This window comes from Archocentrus centrarchus, chromosome 7, assembly GCF_007364275.1.
Source record: "Archocentrus centrarchus isolate MPI-CPG fArcCen1 chromosome 7, fArcCen1, whole genome shotgun sequence".
Lineage (NCBI taxonomy): Eukaryota > Metazoa > Chordata > Actinopteri > Cichliformes > Cichlidae > Archocentrus > Archocentrus centrarchus.
In genome coordinates this window covers 7,939,787-7,961,371 of record NC_044352.1, presented here as the reverse complement: position 1 = coordinate 7,961,371, position 21,585 = coordinate 7,939,787, and the positions used below count along the sequence as shown (strand labels likewise).

Here is a 21,585-nt window from a genome sequence, read left to right as displayed (position 1 = left end):
ATCATCCACTGCGCCCACAGGTTACGCAAGACTGCCTTAAAGCTGCAGTTCACGGAGATGTCAAGTGGCTGGAGTATTTTGGTTCATGTGTTATAAATGTCACATATACGTCGCTCCGGAGTATAGGTCGCACCCCCAGCCAAACTATGAAAAAAAGTGCGACTTATACTCCGGAAAATACGGTAGTAGTAGTAGTAGTGATAACACAGTCATTTGTTCCCACTCAGGCTCAAACTTCTTATCAACAGCATTGCCTGGTTTTTAGGAAGAAGTGGCTTCCTCAGCTACAACCGGTAATCCAGGAGAGAAGACTTCTGAGAAAGTAAGATAAGGCAATTTCTGTAACAGAAGTCAGGTGAGCAGAAATCTGGATGCGGACGACAACAGGAGAGCGAGGGCGGCTCAAGTATCAGCTACTATTTATACTTTAACCACATGATGCAATTGGCCACCAGACACACAATTTACAGTGCAATACTAATTAAGGTATTCATTTTGCTACATATAAAAGTAAAACTAATACAACCTAAACTAAAACTGAACATTTTCAGACATTTAGACTTATTTGAAAATACCTGACTATAATAACTCTGGAGCTAGTTTGTTAGCAGTGACTGAAGTACCAAAAAAACCACTAAAATGAGTCACAAAATGCACCCGAGCAGCTTGTCTGTGTGTGAGAAACACCGGAGATAGCTTGGCTTCACTTTCTTGAACTGTCATCAGTTTTATATCCAAGTCCAAGTCCGGATCAGTGAAACAATGAGGGGGTGGTAGCGTTCTGGAGCCACTGGTAGGTTCAAGAGGCTCCTTACGGCTCATGTATTTGGGAATAATCTAAACTTACTCAGCAGTAACAGTCAGACCAGGTGGTATCTCACTGTTTCCCATCAGGTTATCCAAACATCTGAAAAGATGCTTATCATAAAAACAACACTGAGCGATCCACAGTCGGATGTACCGCGGAGATGTGATGTTGCTTTTAGACACTTTTAGTCTCTCTCCTGACCGTCTTCAGTGCTGAAATCCATCCAGCTGTCTGACTGCAGAATGAAAGGAGATATTGTGCAGGAGACGTCTGTTCCAAAGCTGACCTGCAGTTAAAGCTTTGAAATATTAGTGGAAAGGCTGACACAGGAAAGAAAACCATCACAGATCCAACTCCGATGTAACAGGAGAGAGACTTTCAGGGTTATAATTGTGGATTTCAGGCCTGTGCGTTCACACACTCTTGATGCAAGTCCTCAGCTTTGATATCCAGCTAATAACTCAGGTTTATGCACCCTTAAATTAATCTGTCTGAGCAGAAGCTAAAATTAGATAATCCAGATGTTTTGCCATTTCTCTCTGGCACAAATCCCCGAGCCAGACGAGTTATGAATGGAAACTTTATTTTCCTTATTAAAAGAACCTCAGAGGACGACTTCAATGAGAGGAATGCAGCTGTACTTGGCATATTTGCATATTTTGTACATGAAGGAGCTTTTTATCATGTGGTAATTATTCTCCCCACTGTCTTTAATGCGAACTTTTTTCCCTTTGGTCCCAAATGTACAGATGTCTTTGTTAGGAGTGTGTCAGCATGGCGTCCCTGTGGATGTGTTTGGGCTGACGGTTAAGAATTTGAGCAAGCGTGATTTCAAAAAGAGCGGGAAACCTCCTCAGCTGTTCTTTCTGTGCAGCTGTGAAGCAAACGGAGGAGGTGTGCGTTTGTGTTTCTTTGGCAAATGAACCCTGCTCTTATCTGGTCAGCCTGGAGAGCGATCAGAGAAGAGCCAAGGACAGCTGCTCAGGAGTCACCACGGGGTCAGGGTTTGGCAGTTAGTGTGAAGGGGTTGTTAGTACATTAACCTTTGCTTGTGAATAAGGTGCAGCTCTTTGTGAGCAAGTGTTTTATCCAAATCTTTCTTAAAATTGTTTATTATGTAGCCATATTGCTAGTATAGTCTGTTATCAGTAACAGTATTCATGTAACACTGAACATGAAACATGAAATATTTAACAGACATTTTTGGTTCCCAGAGGACGACTTGTACAGACTTTAATGATCTCCTGACTTCTGCTGTCATCATGTTTGACGTGCTCTGCAACTATTTGATGATTTAATAACAACTTTTAGTAATTGAAGTGATCTCTGGACTTGATTTAGTTCTGTATCAGGTTAAACCTTGAATTTGTTGATTTGTGGTCAGGTGATTTACTCAGCAGGGCTTGTTGACATTCTAAAATCTAATTAAAAGATTGAAATCTTATGTTGCACTTTGATTATGAGAAGCAGGGCTTGCACGATTATGGCCAAAATCACAATTATCACAATTATTTTTTGAGATCAGGATTATTTGTCACAGTTATTCATTGATTTTTAGTGACAAAAATATTTTTATTGCACTGTCAGAACAGAAACTGCTTTCATATACTAATAAATCTTTGCCTCAAAATGCAAATCCAAAATCCAAACAATGAATGATAATCCATTTCGAGGGAGGACCTCTTTGCCTTCTGCTTTGCCAGACATTAGATTTTTGTTGGCTGGCTATATGTTACTTGTCCAGACTAGTTCAGGAAACTTAAAGCTGCAGGGGGCAGGAAATGGCCGTGATTGGCACATGCTTGCATGCACGCAATCAGGCTCTTGATTGTTAATTGGTGGAGCATGCATTTTAACTATCTCCTGCTAACTATCGCTTCATTCAATTGTGGGAACCCCAAACTGTGAAAGAGACCCCAGTAAGGAGCATGTTAAACATTTATAAAATTATGGGAAAGGGTGGGCATTTATATTCAGCATTATTGATTGAAAGATTGTCATTCAGTCCAATGGGTGACAGTCTTTGTAATCTAAGTATCTAAAGCCTCATCTCCTGGGAGGGTGTGTGCGATGGTGTTAAAATACAGGAGAGACCAGGAGATAAAAGAGAGGAGACATCTTTCAAAAAGATGGGTTTTTAAAGTAAATATCTTATTTTATCTCTCACTTCATTAGGAGATGTGTCAAATCTGATATCGGATATAAATGCAGCACTTGGCTGCAGGAGTGCTTGATTTGAATGTTTCTGCTGAAGAGTCTCTCTCTGTATTGTTGTGCAGCGTTAAGAAGATTGGATTCCCTGCTCTGCGTTTCCCTGCCTGTTTGCGTGGTTGCTTTGCTGCCCGTGATCAGCAGGCTGATGGACAGCACCAGAGCTCAAGTCTCCCGCCAAGGGAAGCTCTGAAAATATGCACACATTCTTCAAGGTCCAGCAGGAGACTAACAGGCTAACGGAAGAGAGAGAATAAAAATCAGAATCCGTGACGAACAGCTTGAGAAGTTTGATCGGCTTATGTGTTGGTATTTTTCACGCTTGCAGTCTTGTTTTAACGAGGCATTTCAGTAATTTGGCAGGTGAAGCCAGTTTAGTCATTGTTAGAAGTACTAAAACTGTGTGAAACCTTATAAGGTTTTGCAAGGAAGTTGAGCTTTTAAAGTATATAGAGAGGAAGTGTGCAGAGCTTTATTTAAAAATGATTGACTTTGAGACACAGAAAATTAGCTGGTCTGTGTTGCAGTTCTGTGCAGTGTTTATTGTGCGGACCTTCAGCTGCTCCCTTATTTCCCAAGGAGTAGCCCCAGCAGATGGGTCTGCATATTTGATTTAGTACAGATTTTACACCGGGTGCCCTTTGTGACACAACGTTCTCATTTGTAGTTATTCATAGTTTGCGGACTTTTAACGTGGTAGGTTTGCCTGGTGCAGTTTACACTGAACTTCATTTTCTTTTTTTTCTTTTTTTGGCATGGCCGTAATCATCTTTGGTTTTACGTGTTTCCCCCATTTGCACAGTAGCATCAATCTCAAAGCAACACGTATGCCCTGCTGGGAGCTAGTACCATGCATAGACATGGTAAAAGATGTCTATAGCTTCAGGTCCTGAGAAGTAGCTTAAACATACAGTACATTCTTTTTAGTGGCCACCAAAGTGTGACACCTGCAAAAAAATCTTAGGACTTCTGGTCCTATAGAAATCTAATGGAAAATGGCCTTTAGTCCAGTTTTAAGATGCCTGCAATTGCAATGTTGCCTCAGAAAATATGAAAGTTCCTGGTTCAAATCCACTGGCTGACTGTGGCCCTTTCTTGGGGAATTTTAATGTTCTTTCTGTGCCTGCGTGGGTCTCTATGGGTACTCCATCCCCCACCCCCACACAGTCCAAAGATGTGCTTTTTTGGTTAATTGGTGATCCTAAATTGGCCATACGAGTGAATGTGAGTGTAGATCAGGGGTGCCCAAACTCGGCCCGTGGGATGCTTCTAGCCCCGCCCCTACTTCTGGTCCACGAATTGATGTCAAAAATAACATACAATTTGACCCTTTAAGTTACTTTTCTGACATTTCGCCTTCCCCTCCAATTAAGAGGGTTAAGCAAAATGTCAAAAAAGTAACTTAAAGGGTCAAATTGTATGTTATTTTTGTGACATCAATTCGCGGACCAGGGGGCGGGTCTGGAAGTGGCCCGGGGGCCCGGAGTTTGGGCACCCCTGGTGTAGATGGTAGTTTGATACATGGTTATAGATGGGTGGCCTGTCCAGGGTGTACCCTGCCTCTCACCCTATGACAGCTGGGATAGGCTCCAGCCCCCCCACGACCCTGAACAGGATGAGTGGAAGAGAATGGATGGATGGATGGATGAATGGATGGATGGATTATTATGTTCTTGCCCTCATAATTTACTGATAAGGTTTGTACTATAAATATGTTCAACTCTTAAAGTTGGCTTCTTTTTTTTTGGTGCTATGATTGAGCTCCATGTATTTAAGCAGATCGGTGGTATTACCTTTGGTTGCTGAAGCAGTTTTTTTCACAGTTGCCTGCTTTCTTCTTTTTGTTGCATGAATGTCTTTTATATTATCACTCAAGACTTAGCAACACTCGCAGACTGAATTATGATGATGGATGGTCGTTTCTAACCACAAATGCATAAAAATAATTCCTAAAACCAGCAATAAAAATTATATTTGCTTTTTTGTGAACTTTTTAATTACTTGTGGTTTTTCCTGTGGAGTCGGAGGGTCAAATGAAGATATAATTACCATTTCAGAATAAAAAAATTAGAATATTTGTAGTTTCTGGCACAGACAAAGTCGTATATAAAAATTTGAAACACTAGCATCGAGGAATCAGTCCCTGTGGTATTACTGTTGGCGTTCAGAAAGTCATTATTGCTTCTGTTTGTAGCTTCCTGGGTTTCTTTCTGTGATGAATATTTATGTTTTTGTAGTGCCTTTGGGTTTCTTTCTGAGGAGAAGCTTCAAGCCTCGGGCTGCTTCCCTCAGGATTTATGTGCTGTGGTCTGTGGCGTTCGGAGGAGTACCACACCGCCAACACAAGCGTGAACGAGGGAGAGCTGGCAGGGGTGTGGCAGAGACTGAGGAAGAGGAGGAGGAAGTGGTGGTAGTGGTGATGGTGGAGGGAGCAGACAGGCAAAAGTTCACCCACAGCAGGCAGACTGGTCATCAGAGGTGGAGCGCTCAACACGCCGCCAGACTATATCCCACTTGGCTAGAAAAAACATCAGGAGTGTTGGTTTTGGAGAGGTCGTGCACAGTCCAAAGAGATCCTCCCTATCTCTTCCCTTTCTCTTTTGCCTCTCCTGCCCTTTGTTTCCAAGCCAGACGTTTCTCGGCAGTCTGACCTAAGATCTGATGGCGGCCTGTTAGTATTGAGCTCAGCTGGGCTCCACATGCGGAGTTCCTGACATCTTATCAGAGTTCTGGCTCTGGTGAATTCCTTACAGTGAAATCATGAGGGAGGAATGGATGATAGATGATCATCTAAGAGGCTCTGACACTTACAGAGCAGCTTTAGCGCAGCACTCTGCCTCTCTCTGGGCTTCGTCAACCCACAGTGAACCCAGATAACCAGCATCCTGAAGTTTATCCAGCTGGATCTGTTAGCTCAGGTGTCCTCTGGTGGAAAACGCTTAGCCTCAAGTGCAGCACTTTTAAAAACACAATACCTGCAAAGGAATTTGTACACAAATCTGTATAAAATGATATCTAACAATTATTCTGGTTGATCTAACTAAAGAAATACTAACATTTTTAATTCTAACATCCATTGGATGCTGTCACCATCCTTTTTTGGCAGTTTGGAACCATTAACAATAGAAACAAAGATTTCAAGGAATGATACTCATTATAATCAACAAATGAACATGGACTGAATCTAAGGATGCACTGATCCAATATTTGGATTGGATATCAGTCGATCCTGACCAAGAAAGCTGAATATCAGTGATAACAAGCTAACGCAGTATGGAGGATGGGGGGAAAAAAGCAGCAGCATTATGAATGCATTTTAACAGCTTTTACTTTACTTTATTTTACTTTTGCAAAAAGAACTTTTAACTGCAAATTGGGGTCAGGTGAGTTGACGTGACTAGAAAACTTCGACCGAGACGACGATTCCTCTCTCTCGTTTGTTCTCACTGTCATTCTGTTCGGAACAAGTTTCAGTACATACAGTTTTCACCAACAGTCTCCATTATTTACACTTAGACACGGGGAAGCTGGGGCGCATCATACAACTGCTTGCCCACAGAGACAGCACAGCTTTATACTTGTTACAAAAACTTCCTTCTATCCTTGAAAAAGTGCCAGAGTCACTTCTGAATGGCAGCACTCTTAACTATTAGTTTGGCCATCTCTAAACACAGCTCTCCCCAGACATCTTCCAACCCTCATGAATATAAAAACACAGTAAAGTAAAAGTAAGTAAACATTTTTTGTACAGCATCTTTCAAGATAAGTGTCATAAAGTGCTTCACAACAAAATGCTCAAAACATAAAGACAAAAAGTTACACAAAGGCAAGTTTGAAAAGATGAGTCTTTAGCTGCTTTTTAAAAGAGATCTTTGAGTCAAAGATCTTAGGCTCAGTGGGAGAGAGTTCTAGAGTCTGGGCGGCACTGCAGCAAAAGCTCGATCTCCTTTAGCTCTCAGCCTTGTATGCTGCACAGCCATCAGGCCTTAAACATATTACCTCAGGGACCTGCTGGGGATGGATACAAAATTTCACTGATGTGCACTGGTGCTTCTCCATGCAGAGCTCTAAAAGTCAAACCCAGAATCTTAAAGTGGACTAAAGGGGATCCAATGAAACTGAATTAGCGACGGCGTGACATGTGAGCACTTAGAAGACTTAGAATATTCACAGCGGCATTCTGAACAACCTGCAGATGATCTAAGGAAGCTTTAAGACAAGTGAACCATGAATTACATTAATCCAGACATAATAAAATAAAACCATGAATAACCATTTCCAGTTGAGAGCGTGACACAATGGAACTAAACTTGTCAATTTTTCTCAAATGATTAAAGCAGGGGCGAACCAGAGATTTAACATGAGCATGCAAAGTGAAAGCAGGTCAAAAGTTACCCCAAGGTTCGTGATAGAAGATTTAGGAAAAGTGACAAGGGGTACAAATGTGTCAGGGGGACAAGAAGGACTCCTGTTTTCTCTCCATTAAGTTGGAGAAAATCGTCTGCCATCCAACTTTTAACAGAGTCTAAGCAGCTATGTAAGATCTGTAGCTTAGAAACATCTTGGGGCTTAAAAGACACATTTGGCTGAAAGTCAGCTGCATAGCAGTGATAAGAAATGTACTTAGAAATGCTCAAAATGTGCCAAAGAAGGACAAGATATAGCAGAAGCACATCAGATAATTATGCATTAATTGTATTAATATTAAATCACATAAGTAAATAAGGTGATGCTGTTTGTTCATTAAGAAACATTCTACCACATAACTGTGAGGAGCAGTAAAATTAGGCGGAAACTAAGGTGACCATTAAATAACAGTTTGCAGCAGCCATTGACTCTCACATTTAAAATGAGACTAGTAATAAATTAGGTTAATAACATGCATTCAGTTTTTTATTTTTAATTTATTTTTGTCCTGTTAGTTATTTTACTTTTAAATACCATTTCAGTGAATGTATATTCTTGGAAGTATTTATTTGCAGTGCAGTAAAATGTGCAGTAGATGAGCAACAATCCCCCCCAAAAAAATCAACAAATGGAAAAATACATTTCCAAGTTCTGAATCATCAGAGTTTCCCTAAACAAATCTCAGGGTAAACAAGGGGAGAGCCTTAAAGTCCCTTCTGTAAATCAAAGCTGATTAAAAGGCCTTTTTATGCACACAGTGGAATTTGAACATCAAGCTTTTTCCATATTTACACCAACATTAGTCTATTAACAGAGAGAGACGCAGTGAACCCACAGAGACGTGTCCGTAATAGTTTGGATTTCACAAAACACTAACAGGAGAAGTTCATTGCTGCTACCAGCTGTTTGTAGGAGTTTCCCTTATGAGATTATTAAATTCCTGTAGCTATTCTTCTGATCAGTCCGCTCTCTTTAGGGGTTGCCACAGCGATTATCCGCTTCCATCTCACTCTATCCCAAGCATCCCCCGTCACACCAACCCTCTGCGTGTCTTCCCTTCACTACATCCATGAAACTTCTCTGTGGTCTTTTTTTTCCTCCTTCCTGGCAGCTCCATCTTCAACATCCTTTGTCCAATATATCCATTATCCCTCCTCTGCACGTGTCCAAACCATCTCAGCCTTGCCTCTCTGACTTTGCTAATCCTGTCTATTGTGGTCACTCCCAATGAAAATCTTAACATCTTCAACTCTGCCAAGTCCAGCTCCACCTTCTGTGACACCGTCTATAAATAATACACCATAGCAGGTCTCGCTACCATCTTGTAAACCTTCCTTTTCACTCTTGCTGCTATCCTTCCATCAGAAATCACCACTGTCATCACATTGTCTCCACTCACTCTACTCTGTCTGCACTCTTTTTCATTTCTCTTGTGTTCTGTCCATCTTATAACTTTAAGATGTACTTTACAGCAAATGTTTGGGATTTATGTTAATTAATCAAAATAATTTTTTTAATTGATTATCAGTGATTACTTTCTGTAGACTAATTTTTATGGATTGATTGCACTTTAAGGATCCTGTCCTCTCCTGAATTCAGCACCAGAGAGTTTCTGTACAGAGAGGCAGAGATCAGATACTCAAGGCCACTCAGAGGAAATCATTTGTGGTCTCTGTAGTTAAGCCGCTGAATGAGTGGGTGGGCTGGGAGGCCGGTCTGTCTGCCAAGGTAGATGAATGTAGTCTTGGTGAATGGTTGCCAGTCAGCTGTTTAGCTACAAACAGAAATCTGGTGCTGGGGGTAAGCGCTAACCTTCACTTGCAGAGTATGACCTAAAATATCTCCTATCTGGAGACATCCATGTTAACCCAGTGATAGATACCACACATCCAGTACATGGAACTAAATCTCTACTTTCAGCGATGGTGTAATCGAAGCACAATTGAGTCATTATCGCTGCAGCAGATACGTCACTCCTGTGAAGCCATTAGCGCAGATGTGTGTTCCTGAAGAGGGTTTGGGGGTTTATTGCGGCAGTGCAGTTGGCACAGTCTGGTGCAGAAATGTGAGCTGAGCTCTTGGAGAACAGAAAGCTGGTCAGTTTAAGCATGAGCGACACATCTAAGCTTTCAAGTGGAAAAATAATGGCAGGGCTTATGAAACAATAGCCAGAGCTTTGAACACATGTTCAGAAGGGTATTACTGCAAACATCTGAACTCCCTCTGCACCTCAAATGCATTAGGATTGGGTTACTGCAGACTAAAGAGGAGCATATGTCTTAATTGGATGAAGAAGTAAATGCGACACCAACTGTATGAATACTGTGGAGGTCACATGGTCTAGGTTGGTAATTACATCATTGGTCATAACTGCTTCCTTGCTTAGGGTTGAGTCAGGAAGGACATCCATCCATCCATCCATTCGCTTCTGCTTATCCTGTTCAGGGTCGCGGGGGGGCTGGCTGTCATAGGGCGAGAGGCAGGGTACACCCTGAACAGGTCGCCAGCCTGTCACAGGGCCAACACAGAAAGACGAACAACCTTTCCCACTCACTTTCACACTCTCATTCACACCTATGGGCAATTTAGAGTAGCCAATTAACCTAACCCATGTCTTTGCATGTCTTTGGAATGTGGGAGGAAACCAGAGTACCCGGACAGGAAGGACATACGGTGTAAAATATCTGCTAGATGAAACTTATGGAGCTGTTCTTATGGAACCCCTTGTGAATGCCATCTTGTTTTGTTGGACCACTTGGTGAAACTGTTGTCAGCTTGGTTAGACAGAACTGTATTGTGCATTGTACAGACTTGAGTACCTGCTAAATAAAGCTAAAATACAAATAAAATACTAGAAATTGAATCACCAAAAAACCTGGAGTCTTCTTGGACTGGTCGTTAGCACAACTTACCAAGCAGAAATATGTATTATTTGTCTGATTATCTATCCGTCCATTTTCTACCACTTATTTGGGTCCTAGTTGTGGGTGATGCAGTTTAAGCAGAGATGCCCAGACCTCCCTGACCACCTCCTTCAGTCCTTTCAGTGGGATTAAAAATTTCCTCAGCCAGTCAAGAGACATAATCTCTCCAGCATGTCCTGGGTCTGCCCCAGGTATGCCTTTCTGGTTGGACATGCCTGAAACATTTCACATAGGAGGGATCAACCACCTCAAGTGGCTCCTTTTGATGTGGAATAGGAATGGTGCTAAACTCCCAAAATACTGAGCTCCTTATCTGTTCTCTGAGTCATAGGTTGTCAGATAATTATATTAAGAAGGCAATAACACCACAAACACATTTGATAGAGAGCAGCCTCGTCAGCCTAAACTTTGGTAGGATATAGTAGGTCTAACCTTTAATTGAGAAGAAAAATCTACACAGTTGACTTCCCGTTACTCCTCCAACTAATGTATTATGTCAGATAAAGTGGTCCCTGGAACTGGAAATAACATTGGGCTGCTGGAGTATAAATTTTAAAAAAGCCAAGTGAGCTAACATTTGCAGCATCCTCTCTAGCTTCAGTATTTATTGGTTTTTCGAAAGGCTGCAGTACAGGAAATTCAGTACTTCAGGATTGGGAGAAATACAGGTTGACAGTCGTGGCATTCATCTCTCAGGGGAAGTTATTTTTGAGCTCTGAAAATGGGCTGCGTAGATACATTTTTATTGGTCAGAATGGCACAGCCAGGGGTGCCTCCATGATCTTGCTTTAGCTCACGCAGTGAGTGGTCTGGAAGAGTGAGAGGGGGGCAGGGCAGAGGGCGTTAGGACCCATACAACTAAAAATAACCTGAGCTGTAGCTGAAGGGGGTATGCTGAGTACACTCACCCCCTCCTCCAATAATCAGCCATTCAACCCTGTAGTCCAGCCTCAATTAGGGCACTAAAGCAATCAATACTACTACCAAATGCAGTTTCTCCAGACAGGAAGCTGCTGTGTCACAACTGAGGCTTCAGACAGATGCACAGACAGGGCCACGCCCTGTCCCTTGTTTCCCCTCCTCCATCCTAACACCACCTTTTCCTCCACAGGGTCTGAATGATGATGTGGAGATGCTGAAGTGTTGTGCTGATTGCTGAGGACCACTCAGAGATCATGCCCGGTCTGTTGCACAGCTGTGTGCTGACACTGCTTCATCAATCAGTGGCTAATTCGCTCTCCCAGTGGGCCGCGGTCTGGAGGTTTAGCCGCAGGTTTTGCCCCAGCTGGAAGATGCTTTTGGGTCTGGTTGCATTTTAGAGGTCACTACCTGCACCCAGTGTCTGCTTTCGTTTCAGCATCCCACCTGCTTGCTGTCCATCCAGAACCCTCTGGGGCCTCTAAGCCCAGCTGACTCTCACTCAGCTTCACACACAGGAGCCAAGACAATAAATGTGAACTAAGTACATTATTAAAACACATGGTATTTCTTCATCTCTATTCCTATGTTATGCTACTTTACACCCCACTTACATATTAAACAAAAATATAATTTTTTATCACCTTTATTTTTATACTGATTATTTATTTTAGTTTAAGATATTGCATATTATTCAAATTACAACTACATATAATTTTCTCCAGCTCTTCTAGGGGGCCACTGGAGTGTTTCCAAGCTAGCTGAGTGTCCACTTCATGAATTAGGACCTCATCACAATGGAGGTCTTTGCATCCCTGGGTAATGTCAGGAGCTGTGAAGTCTGGGGCCACTTGCCGCTGGTAGCATCTACGAGGGACAAATTGGTCCTGGATGCGAGCTCAGACTAATTGCGATTCAAAGGAGTCATGATGATGACGACATGCAGGGATCCAGAAACCTCGTCCATATCAAGGAAATTAAGGCCCATCCTTGGAACCAGGACTTTGTCTGCAAGCACCTGGTGGCTGGCTGTGCTCAGCCACAATGGCGCATGGGTTACACTCTTGGGTCCACCCTCCTGTGGGCCCACCACTCGTGAGAGGAGCTGTCAATGTCTGGTGATTTGTGGATTAGGTAGCAGTCAGAAGCCTTGGCAGTCTAAATCCACAGCTGTTTAGGCTTGTGGTAGTAAGTCAGGGTTCACAGGGATATGTTGGTTCAACACTTGATGGTAGGTATTCCTGGTGTTCGGATGGGTGTCTTTGCTGGTGCGATTGTCATAGCAACAATAACAAATCATCACAAGGCAAACTAGCTGAGCTTCAAGTAACTCACTCTAATAAATCTTCACATATTATTCCACTTTTAAAGCTTTTGCACTGGCTTCCTGTTAGGTTTAGATTCCAGTTTTAAAATCTTGGTTCTTACTTTTATGGCCTTGCAGGGTGAGACCCCCACCTACATAACAAAACTCCTCAACTCCTCTTCTCCAAATCGAGTTCTCAGGTCTCCCTTCCTGTGATTCCATGTAACTAAAGGGGATTGTGCCTTCCAAACCTTAGTGCCAAAACGATGGAACAGCGTACCACTCGCTCTTTGCTCCTTTACTCTGTGGCATCATTAAAAAAGCAGCTTAAACCTCATCTGTTCAGCAGGCATTTGGGTAGTGTTTGTGTTTTGTGTTGTTTTGCTTGGTTCACCCATTTAGCCTTTGGTAAGGGATTCACACATCCTTGTGAATCCTGCGTAATTAATGACTTCACTGGTTCTGGTCTCCAAGCCATACATTCGACACCTGAGGTATAGACTCGTTAATCTGAAAGTTTATTTTGTGCACAAATTGAGAACATTTCTTTTTTTTCATTAGTGAATGGGATCTAATGTTTCTTTCCCTTACTTTAGCAAATATGTAATTTCACTTTTGTAATGTTTTCAGTGGAATATAATTACAAAGAGAAGTCGTAGTTAAGAGAGTTATCGCCTCAGTCTGCACCTCTTTTGAATTTTCAGTTTACACTAGCATTTCAGCTCATTGTTTTCCTGTTTTGGTTCACGGTCTCTGCTCTCAAGGGGTAATTTTCTGATGCAGCAGCTGTTTTTGAGATAAAAAGTTCCAAATGCCTTCAGTACATGACTTAGGTGCAGTTACAGACTGACATATTCCCCTCAAAAACCAAAGACGGGCCTGAGTTTACCAGGTAGACAAAAAATAACCTGATATTGGAGGTTCAAGTAAAGGATGTGACTAAAATTTTCCACCACTGCTTACTAAAATGAAAACATTTTCCCTGAGACGATACTTTAAACCTCAAACCAGCTGGCCAGCATGGGCATAATGTTTATTTACCATTCAGCATGTCAAAAGACCTCAGCTTAGCGTCACGTGGAACCTGTTAAGACGTTCAGCGGCTCTTGAACTAACAAGAAGCAGAGGTGTTCTGCGACTTTGGGCCAGTAAACGGCACCTCAGCCTCTCTCCTGGATGCCCAGTCAGCACGCCACCAGCCAGAAACCACCAGAGCTGCGGCTTGCTCAGCACAATCTCTGTTTATTGTGTTTTTACACCACTGCTTAACTATAAGGCTTCATGTCGGATAAATGATCCCGACGGCGTGTTTTAAATGTACTGTGGGTGTTGCTGTCGGGCTCTAATCAGCCATTAAGGACCACCGTGTTTATGTGAGTTGATTGGTGACGTCTGCGTGAACCACATGTGGATGTACTGCCGTTAATGGGCTCCTGATGAGTTTTTAATGGAGGTTGTCTCTTGTCGCTGCAGCCCTGTTGTGAGTGAGTCGTGTTATAGACAGTTTGGCTTCCCCGTTCCTCTTGGTGTGAATGAGGGTCAGCTCACAAGCATATCGGGGACTCCTGCGGCCCACTTAGGAGATGGTTGCCGTGGCTACAGGCCCGGGGCTCCATGTGCATGTATTATAGGAGGCGTGTGCAGTGAGGGGAGAAACAAAAAGGGAGTGGAGGGGGATACAGCCTGGAGGGAGCAGCTGTCCTGTGAGCCGGAGTCTGCACATCTGGGACCGCTAGCTGGGTTGTCACCACGCTGTAGCTGAAACCCGTCCATCACTGCGAGAGGCACATTGTTCACATTATGGTGTTTTGTAGACCAGTGAAACTGAGGTTTAATGTTTGTGGCATCTTTTATGTTTGTGTACATGATGCTTTGGGAGGATTTTTCCACTTTGCCCAGCAGAGTGGAAGTGAAACACTTGGTTGGTTTCAGTCATTTATTATCATGCCAAGCATTCTGAGGTTTTAATTTTCCATGATCAGGGTTTCTGCCAGTGTTGTGAAAGCCCCACAGTCCGCCTGACCTAAGCTGACCCCCCCCCCCCCCCCCCCCCCCCCCCCCCCCCCCCCCCCCCCCCCCACCCCCACCCAAACAGGCGTAAATATCAGAGATTTTTTATTTATCAGACCAAAACCTACAAGTATTACCTTGGATAATCCAGTGATTCCAAAGTGTGGGAAGCATTGAGATACTGCAAGACAGTCGACAGAAGCTATTTTAACCTTCTGCAAAGCAAAGAAATTTAAAATTTGCATGTTATTATTTTATTTTTCAGTTCTATTTTTAATTCCGAACTTTATATCTCATCAACAAAGGGAAAGTTCTAAAATGAAGAAGTAAATTTTCTCACCCTTATAGCTGCAGTATCTGCTGGGTCTTACAACCTTCCTAGTGGAAACTCTGTGTGATGTTGATTTTCTGCCTTTCTTCGGTTTATGTCATTGAGAAGTTCATATCTTGATATCCCATCTTAGTTTAGGAATTTTGTGGTAGACATTTCCCCCAGTATTTTTCTACATTTTATTCAAGTTAATCTATGAAATTAAATTATGACCTGTAGATAAATCCATAATGGTTTGACAGTTGGGCCTAAAGCTGGTGGTTGACCTTGATATCTGTTGTAACCACTGTAATATTTTAATTTTACCCATTTTATTTTAATTTTATCCATCCAAAGGAGTGCATTTCCAGTGTTCTCTTCCCCATTAATATTTATCAGTTTCTATTGATGAATCCTGATGTATTCACAGACAAAATTAAATATGTATCTCTCCAGCAAGTTCTGGGTTTTTCCCAATTAGGACTGCCTGGAAAACCTCTAAAGGGAGGCATCCAGGACCTGACCAGATGCTCGGACCACGTCAGCTGATTTCTTTAGAAACAAACGAGTAGCAACTCTTATATTCACAGCCTTATTATTTTGGTCATTCCTGAGAGCTCATGATAGGTGAGGGTTAGAACACAATGGTCTGGTACATTACCCACATTACAGTACACCTCATGATCCAACTTACCAAAGGTCCTGAGATCAGTGACCTACCTTGCTTAGGGCGGCAAGTCAGAGGGAGCAATCTGCCATTTTCCGACAGAGGACCATGGCATCAAACACTATCTATATCTATTGTGTTTTAGATCAAGCACATTTGTCATAATAATAGTAATTATTATTCACAAGTAGTTGATCATTATATATATATATATATATATATATATATATATATATATATATATATATATATATATATATATATAAATAAAACACCAAAAGCTTCTGAAAACCTCTGTAGACATTTGGAAATAAAACATGACATTAAAATCAGCTCAGCTGAATGCTGGAGCCATAAATGCACAAGCAGAACTGGGCTCTTGAAAAGCGAGAGCCTGCTAAGCTCTGCACTGTCATGTTAAAAAAAAGAGCAGTTTCAAAAATGACGTCAGCAATGAAAACAGTTTTGCTCGCTGGCAGATAATCCCTGGCCGTGGATGGGCTCAGAGCCGTTTAGCAGGAGATCAGCTGAGGTTACAACAGCACGTGTCCACATGTGGAATAATGTGGTATTGATTAATAAGGTAATGCATGTTTCCAGTCTGCACGATTTACAGCTTTTGACAGACTTTTCCTCTCTGGAGTATTTTTCCCTCATCCTCTCGGTTCCATATTAAGGAAATGGTGAGAGTAGAAGCTGCGGGGGTTGGAGAACATGTGCCATCCTCCGTCCCTGAGCTTGTCCAAGCAGACTAATCCACCCAAGCCCAGAGATGAAGAAGGGAGCCGGAGATGTGTATTCTGCCAGAAATGGCCGATATATGGCAGAACTCCTGTGTGATTTGTAATGCAACATTGATTCAAAAGTTTAAAAAAGGAGTCAAGCGTGGGAAAAAAGTGTGGCTGGTCGAACATCTTTCTTTTTTTTCCCGCTCCTTTCTGGCTTCTGGCTTCTCCTACCCTCTCTCTCAACCGTGTTATACAAAAATTCCTCCAACTTTTCATGAAACAACACCTGTGTCAAAACCTGTTTGTGTTATTCCATTATTTCAACAATATAAACACTCTCTTCTCTCTCTAAGTGTGTGGATGTTCAGAACAACTATAAGTAGATCTGATTTCTGATGTGGTCTTACAGCACATCAGGTTCTTTTCTGCTGTAACTTCAACCTCAGAGTGTTCGGCTGTGCTAACAGCCTTATTTTGCTGATGATTGGAAAGAGTCTTGTGTTTGCAACCTAAGATGGCAGCTGCCAGTCTTCTTGTATGTGGGTGTGATTGATGCTACCTTTGGTTTTTACATGTGTGTTGCTATATTCACTACTAGACACACAGAACACTACCGAAAGGCCCACAAACAGGACAAATCAGCTGTGCTCAATCATTTGCGAACACCGAAACAGGATGTAAGTAGTTCTGTTGGTATTTTGCAGCAAAGCCAAGTTTTTATCATTTCTGCTCTGGGACTTATAGATAACTGTAGAACTGCTGGGATATTTGTTTTGCCTGGGACTCGAGATACTGGCTGACCAACTGACCAACATTTCTACCCCTGATGTCATTGCTAAAAATGGGAAGATGGGTTGTGACTGTATACCCTTTGGTCACAATATGGGAATTTTGGTGGGGAAAAAAATTAATCTTCTGCCTAATCTTTTTTGGTAGGAGAGGTCAGAAACTGAATATTAAAATACAATATATAACCATAGAAAGTGATGTACGCTATTCTGTATGCAGTGCCTGAGGGGGATAAGAAGAAACTGGCTGTAGATCATCCTTAAACCACCAGCTCCCGCTGTGCAGCAGGAAGCACATAATGGATGAGCAGCACATGTAAATTGACACATCAGGGCGGTGAACATAGACCAGCTCACAGTCCACATAGTCTGACATCACCTCAGCATGTGGAGGAGCCTGGGAGTGGTGGAGGAGCCTGGGAGTGGTATTTCTAGGGGGCTATGTCATGCTGCCTTTGGGTGTAAATCACACCTCTCTCAAGGGTGGAGGGGGGGTGTTCCAGATGTGGTTGGGTGCGGTTTTAGTGTTGACAGAGAGTAGGTGGACTGGAGGTTATGTGATGAGCCAGATGGCTGTGTTCCCCTCACTGTGGCGAGACCACGTCTGTCACTTTGTTTTGACAGAGCTGAACTGCTCCTAGGATGGCGTCTCGCTCACTTAAAGCACACCCAGAGAGTGCTTTAAGTTCCACAAAAACGCCATCTGCCACTCACACATTTATACTGTTTCTGAGAACGCAGGGAGTGACGAGCCTATTGCAAATCAACTGGTTTTCATGGAGATTAAAAATATTTGATAACAATAAAATTTCCTCTGTTACACTTTACCACACATGTAATAACAGATTCTCCGGCTTTTATTTTTCAGGGCGAACATTGATGAGGTGGAAACGGAGGTGGTGGAGATCGAGGCAAAACTAGATAAGGTAGGACACTTCTCATTCACTTGTTAGTCTGGTATTATTTGACAATTCCAGGTTTAAATGCTCCTTCAATTCAGCAGTGTAGACAAACACTGAGGCACCACGGAGAGCCAAAATGGCCCAAATTCTTTTGGCTGTAATAAAAGGAGTTATGATAAAGTTTAAGGTCTAGACATCCAGGCAGAAGGTTTAGAGACCAGTCGATGACCCCTGGTAACCAATGGTCTCTGCCAGTGACTGCCATCAACCTCCAGCAACCACTCATCAAGCAGTCGGGGAATATGCATTTTTAGGCTTATAAGCACATCAGCACAGGGAAGATGTCGAATGAGGGTTAAATTGTTCTCAGTAAAAATCAGTGTTGGGGATCCCGGATGGGGAGATCCTGGAAACAAACAACACTGTGTTAGTCATTAATATGATGTTGCATGGTTTGGATTACTCGCCATGAAAAAGTCCTGATGCTAACCGTAGTGTCCACACCGAAGTCTTAGTTAGCCTGCAAGTAATTCTTCTCTGAAGCGTCACCGTGGGCCCATGGGCTGTAGTGTATACTGTGAATTTTTAAAAGCTTAGCACGTGAATAGTGCTAATAAAAAGTTAGAGAGGCCCAGAATAACAAATGAATCATTTTGGAGAAGTTTTATCTCTGAAGCATGTTAAGAAGACAACAGCCAGTGTGGGAGACGGCTGACTCTTTCTTCTTCATCTATTTGTCCATCTGCTCTATGCATCAGCATCTTTTTGGGTGTTTTCACACCTGCAGTGTTTAGACTGTTTAACTGTGGTTCATTGTCCCCCCCACACTGAGACACTTTGGAGAAGGTGTTCTCCGTCTGGTTCCAAACAAACTCCAGAAAGCTTTGTTGATGATGAGAACGTGATCTGTCTTCAGTCTGACCAAATGTCAGCTGTATGCTTCAAGTTTGAGCCATGCCACTTCCTCTAGCCAGGTATGCTTTGCATTCTGGGATGCAGCAGAGTACACATACTGTAGCTACTAGCTGTAAAATGAATTAAACTGCCCAGATAACTGTGAATGTTAGGATTAAATGTTATCCACTAGTCCAGAACACATAATCTTTTTCCTGTTTTTACTTTTGTAGCTTCTGCCCGAGACACAACTGGCCATGAAGTGGACCGAACCTTCTCGTGTGGTTTGTTGTGATGCATTTTGGTTTTCTCTGCGTGAAAAGAAATCAAAACATGGGAAAAAGCTACAAGTTTAAAAACTCTTCAGGTGTGAAAACATCCTTCACTCTATGAAGCCTGAACCATGAAGTAGTTGCCAGAAAAAAAAAAAATTAAATGGAGTGTTCTGATAGATTCTTAAAAAGAAAGAAGAAATAAATAACAATTTGCATATATGAGTTTTTATTTGTATGATATTTGCTATATCCAATTTTTTTTGCGTTTTTATTCCATTAAAATTTATGCAATTTATTTAGGTTTTTCAGGGGAAAAGATAAACTGATATAGAAGTCTCAAAAACTCCTCAAAGATCATCAAATATAATAAAGGGTTAAAGAGCAAATTGTCTTAACATTTATGTCTGTGGGTTGTTTTTGCTTAACTTTATATCTGTTTTTATTGGTGCCGTTAATTTCCTTCCTTCTTTTAATTTTGGGGGAATAAAGTTTACTTGTTTAATTGCTATAAAACTGCAAAAGAATAAAAACAATATTGTGTAAATAAAGTAAACTTTCTATAATCTTTTCAGCCTTTACAACCCACGCTGTTGGAACTTGCTTTATTTTTCAAGAACTAAACCAAGACTAGGCCAAGTTTCGATTGCTTAAAAAAAAAAAAAAAAAAGAAAAAGAAAAAAAAAGTCCAATTAAAATGAAACAGAAAATCTGCCCTGAGAAACACCTGAAGGCAAAAACATGTGACATACTTTGAAGAAGCCATTCCAGTTTAAAAAAGCAAATGGGAATCAATGGTGCTTTTCAAAAAAGCAAACATAATGAGGTCAGGGCATTAAGTGACGTATCTGGCAAGGTATCAAGATGCTGATACTGAAAGTTCACTAGCAACATGTCTTACAGTATAATATGAAACTATTAGTTGGATTTAGATTGTGGTTTTGCTTAAAAGTCAAAAGCTGCATTAAATTCAAAACATAATCTGAACCTTAAATTAGAAATCTGTATTTTTCTAAAATACATTTTTGGGGTAGTACGCTGTTCTGTAAAGACATTTCCCTTGTATGTACATAGTGATAAACACAGTAAAGTGAGCTTCTAAGAACAACTGACCTCTTTTAATCAGACCCTTTAATGCCACCAGCAATAACCAGAGAATCAAATATTTGGGAGAGTTAAAAAAAATAAACCAAGTTATTTTCTGTTTTTCGGCTGACGTGGATACCAGTGACCTTGGTCGCAGATAAATTTAAATCCACTAAATCCAGCATACATTTCATGAAGAAGCCCATATTCAATGTTACTGATGGATTAGGGGACAGTAAAAAAATAAAAAAATGTTGGGCAAGTTCACTGGTCACCTTTAGGCTCCACTGGCTGAAATGGATCCTGATTTTCTATTTATTTTTTTCCATACAGGAAGTATTTCTACATGAAAAGGTCAACTTAGAGCCACCTGTTTGGATAGGTCAATATAAAATGTAGATTTACTGTTAAATTATGCTATTATTATTGAATGATCCAGCAGGATGTAACATAATAAAATTAGCTTTGAGCTACAAGTGGTGGTAAAAATCTTTACAACTATCCTGTATAATTGATCGATAATGCAAAATATCAGTTACATTTGTACATTTTGTGGGTTTTTGAGCACCAAGTATGATTTTTAGTGCTTTAGAGTGGTGCGTTTTCCACCTATCTGATGTCTCTATTAAAAAGTGCAAGATGAAAAATCCATTAAACAAGCTAATTTGAACAATATTTTTAGCACTAAAAAAAAAACAGGTCTAGACATTTGCAGAAATATAAAATTCTGCCCGTTGTTTTCCTTAAACTGGTGTTAATATTACAGATTTGAAACATTTGGACAAGTGTGCCAGAGAGGCCTCTGCCATGCTGCTTGCATTTAATTATTAGTAATCCTTGCAAACATATGGGATCCCATAAATTTTACAGGGCGTTTCTCACACTGGTCACAGGCCTGAGTGGTAGAAATACTGCAGGAAAAAATGGGTGGAAAGGAGGAATTTTGGTCACATTTTGTCACACTATATTGAGTTGCGGCAGACCTTAGATGCGGCCTGCCCGTCGCTCCCAGCATTATATCACTGTTCAGTGCCTAATCCCTCAGTACTAACATTGCTGGCCTAATGGACCGGGTATTGTTGCTGAGCCCAAGTGCAGAGTTCAGCTCAGGTTTGCTGAAACGTGACGTGGGAGGAGTACAAGCTGGGGATTACAGAAAACTTCAGACTGCATGGTTTTCAGAGCGTGAAGTTGCCCTGTAATGAGGCAGCCAGATGTTCCAGCTGTAATGCTCCTGTCACAGGTCCATCTGGTGCTGTTCTCAACCTAACCCTAACCCTGACTTTGGATTGCATGTATCAGAAGGAGCCAGGATTAATCAGGCTGTTCTTTTATTGCCATCATTGTTGGAAAC

The 21,585-nt window shown here is 41.6% G+C and overlaps 1 protein-coding gene across 7 annotated transcripts in view; it reads left to right on the top strand.

Moving 5' to 3' along the window:
* Positions 1-21,585, top strand: part of LOC115783235 (arf-GAP with coiled-coil, ANK repeat and PH domain-containing protein 3-like) — a 91,011-nt gene that overhangs the window by 21,243 nt on the left and 48,183 nt on the right. For 6 of the 7 annotated variants that reach the window (XM_030733968.1, XM_030733965.1, XM_030733967.1 and 3 more), the window contains exon 2: positions 17,946-18,003. In XM_030733968.1, coding sequence (XP_030589828.1) covers positions 17,946-18,003 — 58 coding nt within the window. Of the gene's footprint in view, positions 1-13,881; positions 13,948-17,945; positions 18,004-21,585 lie in introns of those variants that run through there. The other variant, XM_030733969.1, reaches the window with a different exon arrangement.